The following is a 19,934-nucleotide window of genomic DNA, read 5'->3' on the forward strand; positions in this document are numbered from 1 at the left end:
ATTTGTCTCTTAAGGTTTAAGTTTAATCCCATCAAGATGGCTAAGCCATATATTTTCTGTTTCATTAATAATGGTTCTTTGTAACATGCGTCTTGTACAATTGTTATATGTAAATTATTTTTATTATTAAGGTGAAGGTGCATGGCTTAATGGTTAGGGTATTTGGCTCACAATCATAAGGTTCTGAGTTCGATTCTTGATGGCATGTTGTGTCCTTGAGCAAGATACTTTATGTTATGTTGCTCCAGTCCACTCAGCTGGCAAAAATGAGTAATACTTGTATTTCAAAGGGCCAGCCTTATCATATTCTTTGTCATGCTGAGTCTCCCTGAGAACTACATTAATGGCATGCATGTCTGTGGAGTGCTCAGCTACTTGCAAGTTAATTTCACGAGCAGGCTGTTCCATTTATTGGAGCAATTGGAACCCTCATCATTGTAATCAACAGAGTTTCAGGAATTATTAAAATTGATAAACCAAAGTCAATTGGATCTTGGTTTCAAATTGCTAACATTATAATATCTTCATTTTTGTATCGAGTTTGCAAGATTCTTCTTGTGAACTCGTGTGTTGAAGAAAACTATGTCGAGTCTGGAGTGAGTCATATTGTCTTAATGCCTTATCTAACGCACTCACCAGTTCAATTTCCATTCATTTATTTAACAAACAGGATCAGCATCCAATGACAAGGTTGCAAAAGCAATGAAAATTTTGGAAGAAAAATATAAATAATGAGTCAAAATGAAACTGGTGAGTGTGGCTCTCCCCAAACAGAACATAATTATAATATCAATTAACCATTTTTGTTACCAACCAGCCCAAAGCTGCCTGATAATTTTTGGGGTTTATAAACTGACCAAAAATAACTTATTTATATTCAAATAAGAATTTCAAAGCAAATTTTGTTAGTACATTAGTGAAAATACATAGCCTCATTAAGTAAACAATTGTTATGAAGTGTTTGACATTGAGTCCCCCAATTTTTTTGATATTTTTCCAACATTATAATGGTTACATTTTCTGCAGCTTTTTACAACTGCAAAACTGAATACCAGTTTCACACTTACAAGTAATGATTCAGAATCTGAAGGATTTTTGAAAAATCAAATGAAATATACAAGCATAACTGTATGCATGATGGGGAATTGAATATTTTCATTTCTAATAATGAAAGTAATGATTCTGATGACAGCTCTGATAACAAAAGTGGTAAGTTTCTACCAGAAAGAGAATAGAGTAAGGATTTTCAAATTTTAAAAGTATTTTCATTACAAACCATATATAGTTTGTGGTCTCCTACATATCAGAAAGAAATTTGGGCATTTCTGAAATAAACATTATGTGCATTAGGAAGTGCTGTCCAGGATTACAAATTACTGGACCATTCAGTCAATGACCTGTATATTTTTAGTATTATGACATAGATGTGCTTTCTGAAATTATCTGAATGCTTGCACATATGAGACACTAGGAGTACAACAATAAGTAGGGAAAAAAATTATGATTACTTATTTAAATCTAGCTCTCTTCTTCAGTGTTTAAAGCACTTATAAAAGATATTACACAAATCAGAATGACGACTATCAACTGATGAAGATATGGAGTGATATAAAGGTCAAGTTTCTGACAGTATATGCCAGGTAAACCTGCAAAATAGGGCATCAAAGTTTGGAAAATATGTGAAGCAAATATGCCAGATATTGCTGTGGGTTTAATTTTTATATAGGAAAACAAAACAATAATGCAAGCCAGCATAGCCTAGAGTACAATGTGATTAGGAAATTAATACTTCCATACCATAACAAGGATCACATCTTCTTTTTTGACAGGTTTATCAGTTCAACCAAACATATGGCAGATTTAGAAGCAGCGAGAACAATGTAACTTGCAAGAGGTGAAATAATTGAATGGCAGAAAAATTTATTAATGATTACATACAAAGATTATACTCAATCACAGGTGAATGGAAAAGGCACATAATTGCGAACTGCGATCACAACAATTACAAATTCATTGATAAACCAAATGACTCAAATGATGCGTTATTACTTGGTTGATATACTAGGTAATAAATGGTGGTAGGTTGGTAAGTAGATAGGTAGGTATATTATTACGTACACATATATGTGTGTGTAATATGATTTTAAAGTACAATTTCAAATTAACCTTGTTCTATCTATTTATTCTAATTACCAGTAAATTTTAAATTACTTGTAAGATCAATGACAACTTTTAATTTATTTTTGTGACTCATTGTATTTGTGTCTGTTTATTTCATTTAGTTATGTGTGTGTATAGGAATATACTTTTTGATTGTCATGTGTATGTGAATTTATTTCATTTTGTACTTTCCTTTAATCATAAACTCCAGCATTTTTTCCGTTCAATTTTACATTTATATTACACTTGTTTTAAGTGCATTTATTAAAAATACACTAATTCACACAATTCTTCTATGTTACTATTTTGTTGTATTTCCAGAATATTTGCTAACTCATTTTCTATGAAAATACTTAAACAAAATTTTAATTATTTTAAATTTTTACTAAATTTACCTGTAAATAGAGACAATTTGAGACAAAATTATGTAACAAATTTAGAAATCTTCTTTTAAGCTAGTGTTTCAAAAACCACAATGTGTCAATAAATAAGTGAAAAAAGTTGAAGTTTTTTTATCAAACAAATTTAAATTCTTACTTATTTTAGAATTTAATTGAAACACATTGCAGAGTTAGAAATATATTAACAAAAGGGTCAATCCACTCCAAGACTTCACATAACTGCAAAAATATTCAAAAAAAATATATAATTTTATGTACCATGGAACTTTTCTGGTTTTTCACCACCCAGTTTTGCAGTGTTCTTTAATTGGCCTCCTGTAGAATTAGATAAATTCCCTCCTCTGCCATCTCTTCCACCAGGTCCAGATTTGCCAAGTAAAAAAACAATAGCTTGGTTCACATTGCCATTGTTTTGGCGTAAAGCTTGGCAAGCTTGTTCTGTAACAAAGCCCATCTCAACCAAGCGTGCCACATCTTTATCATTAAGAGCCTGAAATCAAATTTAAAATAAAGAGTATATTTGTTGCATGAGAAAACTCAAACAAATAAAATACACTACTGAAATGTATGGAAAAAGAAGAGAGATGAAATATTTTTAGGTTGAAAATTCCTGAAAGAAACCTTGTAATTTATCCCAAGGAGTGAGGATCAAAATAGTTTGATAAGTGCTATGCATGAGAGCTTCAGTCTATCAGTCATGTGTGTAACTTGGAAGCTGATAATGTGTATGTATTTGATCATCATTATTATCATTTTAATGTGCACTTTTCTATGCTCGCATGGGTCAGACCAATTTTCTAGAAGCAGATTTTCTATTGCCAGATGCCCATTCTGTTAACACCTTTCACCTGTTTTCTAAGCAAGATCCTCATGAACAACAAACAGCCTGAACACGACCATAAAACAGGATGGAATAAAAAAAAAAATACAGAAAGAAATAGCTGTTTTTAGACAAGGTAGGAGTGTAAGTCAGTTAATTTTTAATGCACAGAGGTGTAAATGTGAGGGTTGCCAATAATGACAAAGAGGAAGAGAAAAACGATAGATGTGTTGGACATGTTAATGATAAATTTCAAAACTGAGTAGAAACTGTTGCTGTAGGATATGGGTTCATCCGAGGAGGAGGACGAAGAGGACGAAGACGAAGAGGAGGAGGACGAAGACGAAGAGGAGGAGGACGAAGACGAAGAGGAAGGCAGCAGCAGCGATGACGACAACATACAGTAATCCATATAATGACAGCTCAATTCTGGTGATATTGGATAAACATCTGAGCTTCAAAAGGATCATGAGGTGGTTGGCATAACTGGAATACACTGTTGGTTTACTAATAGAACTCAGTAGAAAAGAAGGAGCAGTTAAAGGTACGGACAACATTGCCTGAATGGGAAAGGTTGGAAAAGTTTGTGATTGCAAGGAACGATCATATAAAGATTTTATATTCACAGTGAATGGGAATTATCAAAAGGAATCAAGAAGTGACAAGAGTTAAATGCCCCATCTGCTAGACTTAGAACATAAGCTAGCAATTAAACATGAAAATGCTATCCTCAGTTGCTAATGTAAGCTAGGTTGTTAACCATTGCTATGCTGCCAGTAAAAATATTTTTAAAGATGCACATACCTTCATAAATTGTTCACAGTGAAAGCCTTTTCTTAAAATGTGTTGTGTTGTCTTTATGTTGAGGGAAATACAGAAACACACACAAACAACCCCAACCCCCAAAAAATATTAGGTTGTGGAATTTTTAATTTTTGGTTTTAAATGATATATTTTCAAATTAATTTTTGTTAAATTACTTTGACTTTATATATCATTTTAAAGCCCGTTTTCCGCTCTATCTAATTGTGTTACTCTTTTCGAATAATTAGGCCATTTTTCCAGAACATTGAATACAACATGGGCAAAAAGCAAATTCACACAGTTTTCTTATTCCAGTTCAAGCTAGGTCGAAAAGCTGCTGAAATAGCTCGCAATATCAACAATGCATTTGACTCAGGAACCACTAATGAATGTACAGCACATTGGTGGTTCAAGAAATTTCGTACCAGTGACGAGAGCCTTGTAGATGATAAGCGTAGTGGTCAGCCATCGGATGTTGACAACGATCAACTAAGAGCCTTAGTCGAAGCCAATCCATGCACAACTGTTTGAGAGCTTGCTTCTGAATTAGACGTAACATATACGACAATTTCCAACCACTTGAAAGAGATTGGAAAATCAAAAATACTTGAGAAATTGAACAACAACTAAAAAAAACGCCGTTTTGAAGTGGTCTTCCCTTCTTTTACACAACAAGAACAACCCGTTTCTTGACTGGATTGTGACTTGCGATGAAAAGTGGATTCTTTACAACAACCAGCGACACTTGGCTTAGTGGTTGGACACTGAAGAAACTCCACAGCACTTTCCGAAGCCAAAGTTGCACCAAAAGAAGGTCATGGTGATTGTTTGGTAGTCTCCGGCTGGTTTCATCCATCACAGCTTTTTGGATCCAGGCGAAACCATTACGGTGGAGAAGTACTGTCAGCAAATGGATGAAATCCATGAGAAACTCCGACAACAACAGCCAGCATTGGTCAATATAAAAGGATCAATTCTTCTCCACGACAACACTCAGCCGCACGTCGCACAACTGACCCCGCAGAAGTTGAACGAATTGGGCGACGAAACTCTGCCTTATCCACCATACTCAACCGACCACCACTTTTTCAAGCATCTCGATAACTTCCTGCGTGAGAAATGCTTCAAAAACCAAGACGATGCCAAACATGCCTTCAATGACTTCATCATCACCAGAACGCAGAATTTTTACGTTACTGGCATAAATAAACTTGTTTCACATTGGCAAAAGTGTGTTGATTCTGATGGTATTTATTTCGATTAACAAAGTTTTGTTTGAGTTGAGATATGAGCATCTGAATTTAAAGGTTAAAAACTGTAAGAACTTCCTTGACAACCTAATAACTATATTGTATTATATACATACATACATACATACATATATATATACACACACACACACACATATATATACATACATATGTGCGTGTGTATGTGTGTATTGTGACTTTGTGTCTGTTTGTTTCCCACTATTGCTTGATAACTGGTGTTGCTGGGTTTACTTTGATGTAACTTGGCAGTTTGGTAAAAGAGGCCAATAAAAAAGTACCAGGCATAAAAAAGAAAGAACTGATGTCAATTTGATTAAAATTCTTCAGTGTGGTGTCCCAGTGTGGCTACAGTCTAATGACTGAAAAAGATAAAAGAATCAGTAAATTCTTTAGCAAAACCTAAGGGAGGTAACTCTTGTACGTCTCACAGTTGCTTTAGCTTCTAGAGATAGCAACCCAAATACTTTTAAATCAGATCCCAATGCTGAATGTTCAAGAACCAAATGAAGGGCAGATTTTCAATACTGGGATCATCCTGATTCCAAAACGGTATAATATGCCTATGTAGAGCAAATGTAGACTGAGATACAGGGTTCCCAGACAGACAGAAGTTCGCTTTTATTAATATAGAAGATTGCGCAAGACAAATTACGTTGGAGTCGCTTTCTGGCACAGCTTTATTTTGGGACCAGTAGCAATTTTTGTATCTAAGTGTTTAAATTGCATTTGCAGTATATTAAAAATAATTTTTTTATGCAGAGGACAGAATTAGCAAAATTTAACAGACTGATTTATAAACAGCAGAAGAAATAACAATTGAAAAATAACCACTAATATTTTATAATTCTAAGACAACTAAATATTCATACAAGAGAACCTACAGAAATAGGAATCATAGAAAAGGGCTGTGGTTGAGACTGACATCAATTAATTATTGCTTTATATAACAATAGCTCGGAGTAACATGCAATAACAATCAGTTTACAGAATGAGGGTTCATAAGTCATGAGAGTAAAGAATGAAACTTTACAGAAAAAAAAAAAATTATGTTCAAAAGAATAACAGTTCTAGACACAGTTGAAAAACTTAGATAAATTAAGCTTATTTTTAGTGGTTCTGGAAATTAAGCAATTTGTATGAAAAGTATTTATATAACTCAATGCTTCTTTCTTAATGCCTACTGTTCAGCTGTGATTTATCAGTGAGAGACTTATTTCTATACATGTTGCCTAAAATAATCCAACATTATAGCTTATAGTGTAATTTGAACTGATGATATTTGAGCATGGATCCTGACAATTCAATTTCAAAACTACCAAAGTGAATGAGAGAAGAAAAAGTAAGTCGAAGCATACTTGCTTGTTGCCACCAAAAGTTTTTATTTTCCCCTCTTCTTTTGCCTGAACAGCTTCTGCAATGGTAGCTTTCCGCTGATTTACAAATTCTTCACTCTCTTTCTTTTCTTTAGAAACTTCAAGAGATTTGAAATTATCTAAAAGCAATAAAATACAAAATAAACCATAAACTTTAAGTTTCCCTAAGATGATATTACCATCCTCAATTAAATCAACTTACACTGACTACCAATAAGGTTTATACACACAAAAAAAAATCAGGTCTGTGTTTACATTTCAGTTCTTTATTATTAAAGTGACTTCTTTCATTAGTAGTAGTAATAATGGAAACAAATGTTGAGCAGATTGTTATCCAAAAATAAGAAATATTTCAAACGTCAAGAAGAAAATATATAGAAACAGGAAATATTTGTCTTCATTTACTGAATGCATTATTTTCAAAACATGAAAAAAATTCTTGTCACTTTGAGCAATTGAACAGTAATTGGAGGCCACTCTTAACTGTATACTATATACATGTCGTACTACCATTGTCACAAGAATAAAGCTTTACATAGCAATAAAGTAATAAAATTATATAAATAAATTGGTAAGATACCTGTTCTGACAAGCTGTGATTTTGTCATTCTTGGGCCAAATGGTATAAAAGGTGGTGGACCACCTTCTGAAATGATGCCAGCTCGATGTTGCTTAGCCAGCCGCTGAAATTACATAAAATACAATCAATTCAGTGAATTCCACTACCTTTTCATACAAGGTAAATAACTCAATGCATATAAATTTGAATTCAGAATAGTGAAATACCAAACTAGATTCAGACTACTAAACTGTGCTCCAAACCAAATTATCTCAGTATAATGTCATATACAGACCAGGCAGCTAAACAGGGAGCAAATGGATAGGGCTTGTGGACAATTTTGTTGAACCAGTTAACCAAAGAGTTGAATATATAGATCCTTTCACCCATAAATATTTTTTTTTAAATAATATGTGCCTGTATGCATCTTTGTATATAACATTAGCATTTATAGATAATAGGCAACTGCTCTATAAAAACATCATTAAAATGTAATTTTTAGCAGATCTCCATTTAGTTGGAGGTCTGTTTTCATTTAATTGTGTATTTTATTTAACAGTGTATCATGCAGTGCATGTAAATAGGTCTGATTCTCTATTTTTGCTTCAAGTCCTGTGAGTGTCACCATGTCTCGTCTGCTTTTGATAGCTTGTTTTCATTGTGGTGGCTTGCTTAGAGTCATATACTAACAATGTATAGGGACTGATGATATAACATGCATAATGATATTGCTGAAAATCTCTAGCAAACTCTTCTTGCTTGTTATTTCTCTATAAAACACTAGACTAATTTTCTATATGGGAATGAATTGTTTCTTTACATTCTTCCAGTTACTGCCTACAATTCTATAGAGCAATTTCATGGTTTTATATTTCCTCAGATGTTTTGTATGTCTATTCAGAAGTATATATTATGATCTACAATATAAACATATACTACACATGACTAAAAACTGATATATATTGTGGCTAAGCATTTTAGATTATTCTGCCAAATGTAATGATTATTTATCTACATTGTTTTAAGTTAATCATGTATTATCTCATAACTCCAAGATTGCTTATTGTAGGGCAGGTATGAGAGGCTGGAGCTGGCTGATTTGAATATAAAACAAGTAGAATACAAAACATTAGGAAAGGCATCCAGCTGTAGAAACCATGCCAAAATAGACATGGAGCCTGGACAGCTCTCATCAAACCAGCCAACCCATGCCAGCATGGAAAACAGACATTAGATGATGATAATGGTGGTGATAATGGTGATGATGATGATGACCGGTTTAAACATAAAACAAAATATTAGATATTAAATGTTTTTGAGTGATGACAATAAATACAGTACATGGATGTGCGTGTGTTTTTAGACATTCTTAAATTCTTTCCACTCTGAAAGGCCTTGAAATTTTAGATAACAGCAGGGGCCTATATTTTATAGCGCAGCCACTTCCCAAAATCTAATTATTATATTTCACCTATATATCAATAAGTTATTTTAGTGGAATAAAGAAACAGTTAAATCTTCTACTACTATATTTCATCATCATCATCATTTAATGTCCATTCTCCATGTTGGCATGGGTTGTACAGTTTGACTGGGCTGGCACACTGGAAGGCTGCATCAGACTCTAGTCTGATGTGGCATAGTTTTCTATGGCTGGATGTCCTTCCTAACGTCAACCACTCTCAGAGTGTAATGGGTGCTTTTACGTGCCACTGGCACAGGTGCCATTTGTGTGACACCAAGGTGCGTTTACGTTCCACTGGCACAGACGCCAATTTGCGTGATACCAGTATCTGTCACGACTGCAACTTTGTTCGGCTTGATGGGTCTTCTTCTCAAGCTCGACATAATGCCAAAGATTCTGGTTATTGCCTCCATGAAGCCCAACACTTGAAAGGAACTCAGTCACTTTGCCTATGTGAGGCCCAACGCACAAAAGGAACTCAGCCACTTTGCCTCTGTGAACATTCAAAGGATGTTTTTTATATGCCACCAGCACGGGTGCACTTGGCTTGACAGGTCCTCTCAAGCACAACACATCACCAAAAGTCTTGGTCGCCAGTCATTGCCTCTGTGAGGCTCAAAGTTCGAAGATCATGCTTCACCACCTCATTCCATGTCTTCCTGGGTCTACTTCTACCGCAGGTTCCCTCCACAGTTAGAGATCGGCACTTCTTAACATAGCTGTCCATATGCATCACATGACCATACCAGCACAGTTATCTCTCTTGCACACCACATCTGATTCCTCTTATGCCTGACTTTTCTCCCAAGATGCTTACTCTCTGTTGCACATGCACATTGATAATGCACAGCCAGCAAAGCATACTGGCTTCATTACTTTCAGGTTTATCCTCAACTGTCATAGCTCATTTTCACTGCCATGCAGCATAGCTGTTCACATACAGGCATCAAACAATCTGCTTTTCACTCCGAGAGAAAGAGGCCCTTTGCTGCCAGCAGGGGTAGCTCTCTGAACTTTGCCCAGCCTAATCTCATTCTCAGAGCTACACTCTTGGAGCATCCACCTCCACTACTAACTTGGTCACCTAAATAACGGAAGCTGCCTACTGCCTCTCGCTTTTCCCCCCGTGACAGTTGATGGAGTCTATTTTCTGCATATTTCCAGCGCTTATTGTACCTGTGCACCTTCCACATACAAATTTCTAATTAAAATACTGTATGTTTCAATTAGCTATGTGTTTCAATTAAATTCCAGAAAACTATGAATTTAGACTGGTTTGGAAAATAGCTATGACTTTTATTAATATATTGAAGTACTTAAATGGCTCTTACATAAATTTATGGCAGAATTATTGTTTTCTCAAAACTAATTATATATAAAATCAGTTCTCTGCCATTGGTATGGAATACTTGAACTGGAATAAACAAAGGAGGTATTCTATGAATATGACTGAGTCCAAGATTGAAAAGGAATTTAGAAAAGAAATACTTTTCAAGTTTTCACTCTATTCTCTTTTGAGAATTAAATTGTTGCTGTTTTCAATACTGGTGTCATCATAATCATCATCATCATCGTTTAACGTCCGCTTTCCATGCTAGCATGGGTTGGACGGTTTGACTGAGGACTGGTGAAACCAGATGGCTACACCAGGCTCCAATCTGATTTGGCAGAGTTTCTACAGCTGGATGCCCTTCCTAACGCCAACCATTCAGAGAGTGTAGTGGGTGCTTTTACGTGTCACCCGCACGAAGGCCAGTCAGGCGGTACTGGCAACGGCCACGCTCAAAATGGTGCATTTTATGTGCCACCCACACAAGAGCCAGTCCAGGGGCACTGGCAACGATCTCGCTCGAAAATCCCACGAAGGCCAGCCAGGCGGCACTGGCAACGGTCACGCTCAAAATGGTGCATTTCATGTGTCACCCGCACAAGAGCCAGCCCAGGGGCACTGGCAACAATCTCGCTCGAAAATCCTACGACGGCCCCGCACAAGAGCCAGTCCAGGGCCACTGGCAATGATCTCGCTTGAAAATCCTATGATGGCCCCACACAAGAGCCAGTCCAGGGGCACTGGCAATGATCCCGATCGAAAATCCCACGAAGGCCAGCCAGGCTGCACTGGCAACGGCCACGCCCAAAATGGTGCATTTCATGTGTCACCCACACATGAGCCAGTCCAGGGGCACTGGCAACGATCTCGCTCGAAAATCCTACAACGGCCCCGCACAAGAGCCAGTTCAGGGGCACTGGCAACGATTTCGCTCGAAAAATTTCATGTGTCACCCACACAAGAGCCAGTCCAGGGTCACTGGCAATGATCTCGCTCGAAAAACTTCATGTGTCACCCGCACAAGAGCCAGTCCAGGGGCACTGGCAACGATCTCGATCGATAATCCCACGAAGGCCAGCCAGGCGGCACCAGAAGTCAAAACATTCAATCAAAATATAGTATGTATTTTGCATGGTGCATTTTATTTGCTGCAGCCATTTTTACCTTTGAAAATACTTCAAATTCACATTAGCTATAATTAAATCTAAAGTTTGCATAACTAAGCAAAAAAAGTTAGGTAAAACATTGTAGAAATAAAAAAAAAAAGACAAAAAATTCCAAGAACACAAAAGTCATATTGTAACAATTTTGGAAGATACACAATCATTTTGTATCATTAGTGTATTCTGTGGCCGTGTTGATTGACATACAAATAAGTAAATCTGTGTAGTTTCAAGTGTTTTGACAACATATGACTAAAAGTGTTTTACTAACAAAAGGGTTACAGAACTAAACATTTGGTCTGAGGAGTATCAGTTAAAATTCTTTCAAACAATAACTAATTATTAAATTTAAATATAATTTGTACATTAGATTCTATAAAAAAATAATAGAAAACATATTTTAAAACAAAAATAGAATAGATTTGTGTATCTATTCTTCACTGAAATTGGACCTACCCGCTTCAGCTCCCAATTTTCAACAAGTTTTTCAACTCTGCCACCAATACTTTTGGTATTTTTACCATTGAGCTGTAAAAATCCATTCTCAACAGGAATGGTTCCAGTAAACAAAACTTTACTTCCTGGAGGAGTATTCAAACTGAAATGAAAATTGAGATTCTCAGTTCCTTTGATTTCTTGAATTAAGTTATTTTTCACATTTAGACAAAGTACTTCTGAGTCTAAACCTATTACAGTATACTTCCAGACCAAAAAAAAAAAAAAATCTTCAAATATAGAAATATTCGACTTTTCTATACTGCATTAAGTGCCTCTCTTTCATTGCTCTGTGAGCTGATTCACTTGTTCAACATCTGAAGTAAAATTTAACAGCTGCATAAGAAATTTCAAAAGTGAAAGTCACTTAATCAAAATTACAGATCTATATTCAACTTACATAAAAAATAGCTAAAAGAAATAGTTAATTTAATTTTATCTTTTTCCATTCTTCTTTTAAAAATTTCATCTATTTGTACAAAACAGATTCCTATCTTCCAAAATATTTAAAGTTGCCAATATACCAATTTGAAAATGGTGGAAAACATTAGAAAATTTGACATTAAAACAATGAAGGAACTGATGACATCATACAAATTCCTTACTTATAAAGTGATACTAAATGATGATGCCTCATTAACAAATGTATTGGACTGATGCAATGCCACTCTGGGCTGCAAGGGTGCAATGAAATGAATGAGGTGATTAGAGAGAATGTAAGAAATGAAAAGTGATGACAGAGATAGAGATCATGAGTGATAGAGTCATGGATGATTGAGATACTGGCTGTAAATGATACAGAAGAATGATAAACAGACGAGAGAATATTAATGTGTGGTGACAGTAGCTGGACGTTTAAGGGATGAATATAGTTTACTTGTACCTACAGAAGATTCAAAGGCTGTGGCTCACCAATTTTAATAGTAAAAAAAAAATTGATTATTGGTCTGAAAAGGTTTTGAAGTTTACAACTGTATTTTTAAATTAAGAAAATTTACCTGACAGAATTAATAGATTCTAATTCAATGCCATAACATGTGCAATGACCATCAGTCAAAGACAGTTTTAATAAGCGTGGAGCTGCTTGTGATTCTTCATTTTCTTTAGGGGCAGATACATTGCGTATTTTCTGAATTTGGAGAACACAAGGACCTTGGATCTGAAAAATAATTAGGCAGTAAATATAATATAAAGTACAATTTTTTTTTTTTTTTATACACACACACACACACACACAAAATTCTATCCATAAAATTTATGAAGAAGAAGTTGAATCATAAGATAAATAATCTTCAATAGAGACTATATCCTGCTGATCCAAGCTATTGGAAAAAGCTTATTGAACAAACAAAGCAAACTGATTAAAATAATATTTAAGCAATGAAGTGTGTGTGTGTATGTAAAAATATCCTTCAGTTATCTTAAGTAATGAGAAAACTGAGTGTGTGTGTGTGTGTGTGTGTGTGTGCGTGCATGTGTTTATGTGTGTAGACATAGCTATATGGCTGAGAAGTTCACTTCAAAACCATGCAGTTTATTCCAAACCTAAGGATGCAGTCAGCTATTGTTCTCTATTACACTTTCGGGTTGAGCAAAACACATTTGATGGCTATCCACTTGCAACCAAGGGAGACTATCATTAACCATTGCCTATGCAAAATGTCAGTAATGCCTGTGCATAAGGTTATTGCACACACATTTGCTTGACCCAGGCTTCATACCTGTGGCTTCCATGCTTGCTGCAGAGCCCTCCTACACAACTAGACATCAGAAAGTTACTGTGTCACCAATTGCACAGCTTAAAATTTTAGGTCCAATAAAGCTTGCACCACACCTTACAGAACCATTTCTAGACTGACCCAACACTTACCAGCAAACATCTTGTAGAAACTAGGATAAAACAATGCATATAGAGGAGACACTGACCTCCAAACTGACTAGAATGGTAATGACTCTCAAGGTGGTGGGGTGACCCAAACTGTGAAGACAAATTCAATCCAGCCAAACATGGAAAGCAGATATCAAATAAGGAAAGCTTAAAAACTATAAGAAAACTCTGCAACAACTTGCTATGGAAGAAATACCTGACCACTAGTGTCCACATACAATGTTAAAGCAATATGAATGGTGAATGTAGATGGAAATTATTTTTCAATATCTAAAAAGGAAGTAAAAAAACATAATTAAGAGCAAACCTTATGCTTACATAGTCTATCTTGCCTCGGTTAATATCATCTGGCAGGAATTTTTGACCGATGTGTCTCAGGTCAACCTGAAAATGATACAAAGGCACCAAAATTCGTTAAATACATCTATAAACATATATACATGCATAAATATGAATAAATATATACATACATACACCTTCCATAAGTTCTGTCCAAATTTTGAATAAAGAAAACAAGTGATCAAATGTTATATTTAATTGAAATTTAATCATCAATGTACTTTCCCTGATTATCTAGGACTTCCTTCCATCTATTTACAAGCTTTTTAATCCCATCAATGTAAAACTCTTTTGGTTTCAAAGCAAAGAACTCTGAAATGTCAGTTTCGACCTCCTGGCTTGCGAAAGTTATGTTCCCAAAATGATTCTGTAAACTACGAAACAAATGGTAGTCTGAAGGAGCAAGGTCAGGAGAATAAGGTGGATGAGGAATTTTTTCCCCAACCAAGCTCTTCAATCTTCTGTGATGTGATCTTTATAGTGTGGGGTCGCACATTGTCCTGATTCGTTTTCAATTCACTAAAGCGGGTCTTTTTTTCTTTAAAGCTTGGTTCAAATGCTCTAACTACTGACAGTAGACTTGAGCATTGATTGTTGCATTAGGTGGTAACAATTCAAAGTAAATTACTCCTTTGCAATCCCACCAGATAGAAAGAAGAACCTTTTTCCCCATGAGGTTCCCTTCTCGGTTGTGTTTGAGTTTTTTCCCTTTTACCAAGCCACTGTTTACAATGTTTAACATTTCAATAGAAGATCCATTTTTCGTCACCAGCCACAAGTCTATCCAAAAAGGGTGAAATGAGTTCGCAAGAATGGAAAGAAGAGCAGATGTCAACTCAGGATTTGCGGTTGCTTTCAGACAATTCATGAGGCACCCATTTTCCAAGTTTAGGAACCTTTCCAAGTTGTTGAAGATGACGATGAACAGTTGTATGGTTTGAACTAAGCTTTATTGCCAATTCTTCAACTGATAATGCAGGATTTTCTTCAAGTAATGCCTCAAGGAGCTTATCATCAAACTCAGCTGGACATCCTGTTCGATCTTCATCTTCAAGGCTGAAATCTCCAGTTCTGAATTTTGCAAATCATCTTCTGCAAGTTCTTTCATTCGAGCATTCTTTCCCTTAAACTTTCAAGTCACTTCGGCTGCAGAGTTTCCTTTTTTTGTACTCAAAGCATTATGTGCCTCAAATGCTCTTTGGATACTTCCATGTTAGAAAGGGTTTTAATCTAAGAAGTTTTAATTCTATTATTCTGTAAAATAATATTTAATTAGTTTAAATGTACACAAATGCATTAAAATAATTTTTAATTCCATTGGACATTCTAAAATACTATTAAATTTCATTCAATTTTAAAAAAGGTAAAATAGGACAGAACTCATGGGATGACCTGATATATAAATATACACACACACACAAATGATGAGCTCCTTTCAGTATCCATCAACTCAAATCTTTTCAAAAGGCTTTGGTCAACCCAGGGACATAGTACAAGGCACTTGCAAAAGATGCTTCACACTGGGGCTGATCTCAAGACCACAGGGTTGGAAAACAAACTCCTTAATCTCACAACTATGCATACACACACACATCCTAAAACCACTTAGTCATGCTTGTATGTGCAGGGCTTTGTCTTACTTCTCTTTTTTCTGACACATCAACCCCCACCCCTGAATTCTCTTCCCTTAACACTGCTCACTCCTCTTCTATGGTACTACTTAGTTACTATAATCAACTGAGAGCAAAATTGGTACATATTACATCTCCCTTCTAGTCACCTCCCTACCTACCCCATGGAACAAATTCCATTCCACATTATCATCCTTGCTTACACTATCTCTACCAACCACCTCTTTCTGTGCCTTCAGTCACTCTCTCCCCTCTGTTATACTCCATTCTTAACACCTTATTTGCTACCATTCTCAATGCCCCCTCATTTCTACTATCATGTCCCACATTCTATGGCTTCTTATGTACCTCTATATCACCCTTTCCACTGGTCCTACATCTTCCACATCATCTCATTACTTCTCATCCACTCCTATATCTCACACCATACTGGTACTTACCCCTCTCTAGACTGATATTTCCTTACAACTGCACCTTCACCTTTGTTCATTACTCACTACCTTCACATCTACCTGCATCTGTTAATTCCCCCCCTCATACTCTTATGAGAGTATCCACTCTCTAATACTCTCTCACGACCCTCTGTCCATATCCTCTCTTATCCCTCCCTCCACCTCTTGTATTTGAGAGTCTGCTCTAGCAACCCATCAGAATGTTCTTTTTATCTCCTTCAGTCATGTATCTTCTCTGTAGCAAGACACCTGTGCTTGTCTCTATTCAGTTATACTATTTTGCAGGTTTCATTAACATAAGGTGATTTTTAGCTACAAAATGAAAACTACATAATCAAGACACTGTCAAATCATCAGAGATGTGTAACATTATTGAATTGAAAAGATGACAGAATTCACCAGGGAAATACTTTATATTTGGTATCAAATAGGAAAAACTAACACGCAACAGAATAAAGGTTTACAGAATTTCTACCTTAGATTAGGAAGTTTATGGTGTCCTTTAAAATATATATAAACAAAAAATTTGAATTTGGGCAGTTTCAAGGCTTTACAGGACTGGGAAATACATGTGCTACCACTAACAGGCAGATTCAAGGTGTACAGGATATTAGGTATTAAAAGAATGAGGATGTGGAAACGCTCACTTAAACAGATTTAAACTATTTCACTTCCCATAATTCACTAAAACATAATGAAAATTTTAAAACATACATACATCAAGTGCCATTTTCATAATTGCATCGACGCTTTTGTTTCCATTTTCAAGATACTCTGCAATTCCCGTTTCGGTAAGATGCCTAAAACACAGAAGACAGATATAACATTAAAGCAAAAATCAAGTCATATCTAAATAAAAATTACATATTGTATTTGAAACACTGCTACTTTAGCTTTTTAAAAAAATGATACTAGTGCATTTTTTTAATTCAATCCTTTAGCATTTAAACTAGTCATATCTGGTTCAAATGTCCTATCTGTTTTAAATTCAAATTTGCCAGATCTGGCCTCTTACACTTACCCTACAATGTTATTCTAAACATTAAAATCTCAAAAGCTACAAGATAATGCACGATTAATTCAAAATAATATTAATAATAAGTGTTACATTTGACATGAGTGCCAATGGGTTAAAACATCAAAATCAGAACCTTTTTTTAAGAGTAAATTAGATGTTATTTTCACAGTTCAACAAATTTCTGTACTGTTTTTTTTTTAATAACAAAGCATATAATGAACAAATAAGGAAGTTGGTAAATTAAGAACCTATTTTCAATTTCATAAAAATTGATATAATTTCTAAATTAACAATTAGTATTGAGAAGAAAAGAACCCAAACACCTTAACATACAAAGAGCATATTATAAAATTTGTGTTGAGTTCAAAAGTTTTGCAATGTTTTAATAACTTATTTGCTTTACTCAACAAATTACAACAAAATCAACCTAGCATTCAAAGTAGACGCCATTGCACTGTCTGAAGCCATTTTTCTAGCAATTCCTTGATCCCATGCTGATACTAATTCTTGTTCTTCAAGGTAAAGAAATCCTTCACTGAAGCTTCAGTCTCCTCTTAGTTGATGAAATGTTGAGCGCACAGAGAGTGGGGCATGGATCAGAACGAGTAATAATTTGAGGGAGCTAGGTCCAGACTATATGCTGGTTGTGGCATCAGTTTGATTTCCTCAAGTTCCTGGAATTTCTTCTGGGTTCTTGGAATAGCATGAGGTCTTGCATTGTCTTGCAGCAGAAGAGCTAACTTTCAGTACTTTGTAATTCTGAGTAACTTTCTTATACCCATAATAATATTAGTCACAAAAGCGCTTAGATTTTGTTTAATGGTTTTGTTTCCATTAGAAATTGCTATTTTTGTCACACAATGGCATACATCTATAAGATGCTGAGCTCACCTGATACTCACCAAGCACAGCTTCAAAGTCCATGGTTTCAAGCCGACATGACTATGCCTGACTGTCAAGGTACTTGCTACCTGAGCAAAAGTTTCTGAACCATCTGGTTACTGTACTGTGATCAACTGTGCCTTCACCTTACGCACAATAAATGGTTATTGGTTGCTTCCATGTTGTTATAGCTCAGTTTGAACTCATAATGCATAAGTTCCCAAATTAGCTACATTGCACATTCATCTGAGTGGCTTTCAAATCACATATGGAGTAAAGCAATGCACGTGTCAACAACACCAACTACCACGATACCTCAGTCTTAGTGGGTGCCTTCCACACCTTGAACTTCTTCAGTCATGCAATATACATGCTGCAAGCTAGCATGTATACAAATATTGCAAAATGTTTGACTCACCTCAATAATATATAAATATATGTGAGTGTGAATAAATATAAGTGAAGGCGCATGGTTCAGTGGTTAGAGCATTGGGCTCAGTTATGAGGTAGCAAGTTTGATTCCCCAACCAGGTTATGTGTTGTGTTCTTGAGCAAGACACTTTATTTTACATTGCTCCAGTTCACTCAGCTGTAGAAATGAGTTGCAATATCATTGGTGCCAAGCTGTATTGGCCTTTGCCTTTCTCTTGGATAATGTCAGTGACATGGAAAGAAGGCTGGTATGCATGGGCAACTGCTGTTCTTCAATAAACAACCTTGCCCAGACTTGTGCCTTGTAGGGGAACTTTCTAGCTGCAATCCCATGGTCATTCATGACTGGAGGGAGTCTTTACCTTCATATGTGAATGGGAATGTGTGTGTACATGTTTCACCAAAATATTGTAATAATTACATAACAGTTGAAACATTACATAATCTTGCACTCCACCTCATCAGTGTTCTTCAATAAATACACTGACATGCTGAAAGATCCAAATATATACACATTTCCCATTATGCAACTTAACAACTTTATATTCCACACAATACATGGTACAGAAAAAATAAAAATAAACCAAACCCTACCCTGGATGTATCAAGTAATATCTTTCTCAAACCTAGATAGGTATGACCAAAGAAAAAAAAATTATAACAAGAACAAGATCACTGACCATACTGACATCAGAGGTCATAAACTCTTTTGTTATCAACCTGCCTGAAGCCACCTGAGAATTTTTTTAGTTTATGTTACAAACCAAAAGCACAAAAATAACCTTTTCATATTTACATGAAAATTTCAGTGCAAATCTCAGTAATAGTCATGAAAACACATGACTTAACTACACAAACAATCGAGTTACAATACCTAGCATTGTTTGAAGTGATATCTGAGAGCTTTATGAATTTTTGGAGGCTTTTTTTTTTTCTCCACATTTTAGATTTTCTGAAAACTTATAATACTGATGAAAAATGGATACCAGTTTCATGTTGTCTAGCAGTGAATCAGGATTTGAAAGATTTTCAACAGAAGAGATGGAAAAATCAAGCAAAATATATAGTGAACACAAAAGCTATGTGATGTACTTGTGAATCAGATATATCAATTTCTGGGAGTGAAACCAGTGATTCTGATGATAGCTTCAATAGTGACAAAGAAAATTAACTTGCACATGTTAGGAATCTATTGTGTTTTTTTAATGATTTTTTTGGAACTGACTGGACCTAGTCACAGTCTTTCTCAGGAAACAAAACCATTAAACTATTCTAAAAAAAATGTTTTTCCTCCTAGTTTGTTCAAAACAATTGCTGTGGAAATAAATTGCTATGCAAAATATAAACAAAGAGATAAAAAAAGATGCCTTGTGATCACCAACATACTTGGACAAAATCTAAGCGCTTTTGTGACTAATATTATTATGGGTATAAGAAAGTTACTCAGAATT

The 19,934-nt window shown here is 35.3% G+C and overlaps 1 protein-coding gene across 1 annotated transcript in view; it reads right to left on the bottom strand.

Moving 5' to 3' along the window:
* Positions 1 to 19,934, bottom strand: part of LOC106869514 (uncharacterized) — a 64,370-nt gene that overhangs the window by 25,658 nt on the left and 18,778 nt on the right. The window contains exons 2-8 of the mRNA XM_014915282.3: positions 16,870 to 16,951; positions 14,048 to 14,113; positions 12,840 to 13,000; positions 11,803 to 11,944; positions 7,410 to 7,512; positions 6,812 to 6,948; positions 2,820 to 3,051 (exon numbers count right to left, since the gene is read on the bottom strand). Coding sequence (XP_014770768.1) covers positions 2,820 to 3,051; positions 6,812 to 6,948; positions 7,410 to 7,512; positions 11,803 to 11,944; positions 12,840 to 13,000; positions 14,048 to 14,113; positions 16,870 to 16,951 — 923 coding nt within the window. The remainder of the gene's footprint in view (positions 1 to 2,819; positions 3,052 to 6,811; positions 6,949 to 7,409; positions 7,513 to 11,802; positions 11,945 to 12,839; positions 13,001 to 14,047; positions 14,114 to 16,869; positions 16,952 to 19,934) is intronic.

Source organism: Octopus bimaculoides, chromosome Z (assembly GCF_046866305.1).
Source record: "Octopus bimaculoides isolate indiv1 chromosome Z, ASM4686630v1, whole genome shotgun sequence".
Classification (NCBI taxonomy): Eukaryota; Metazoa; Mollusca; class Cephalopoda; order Octopoda; family Octopodidae; genus Octopus; species Octopus bimaculoides.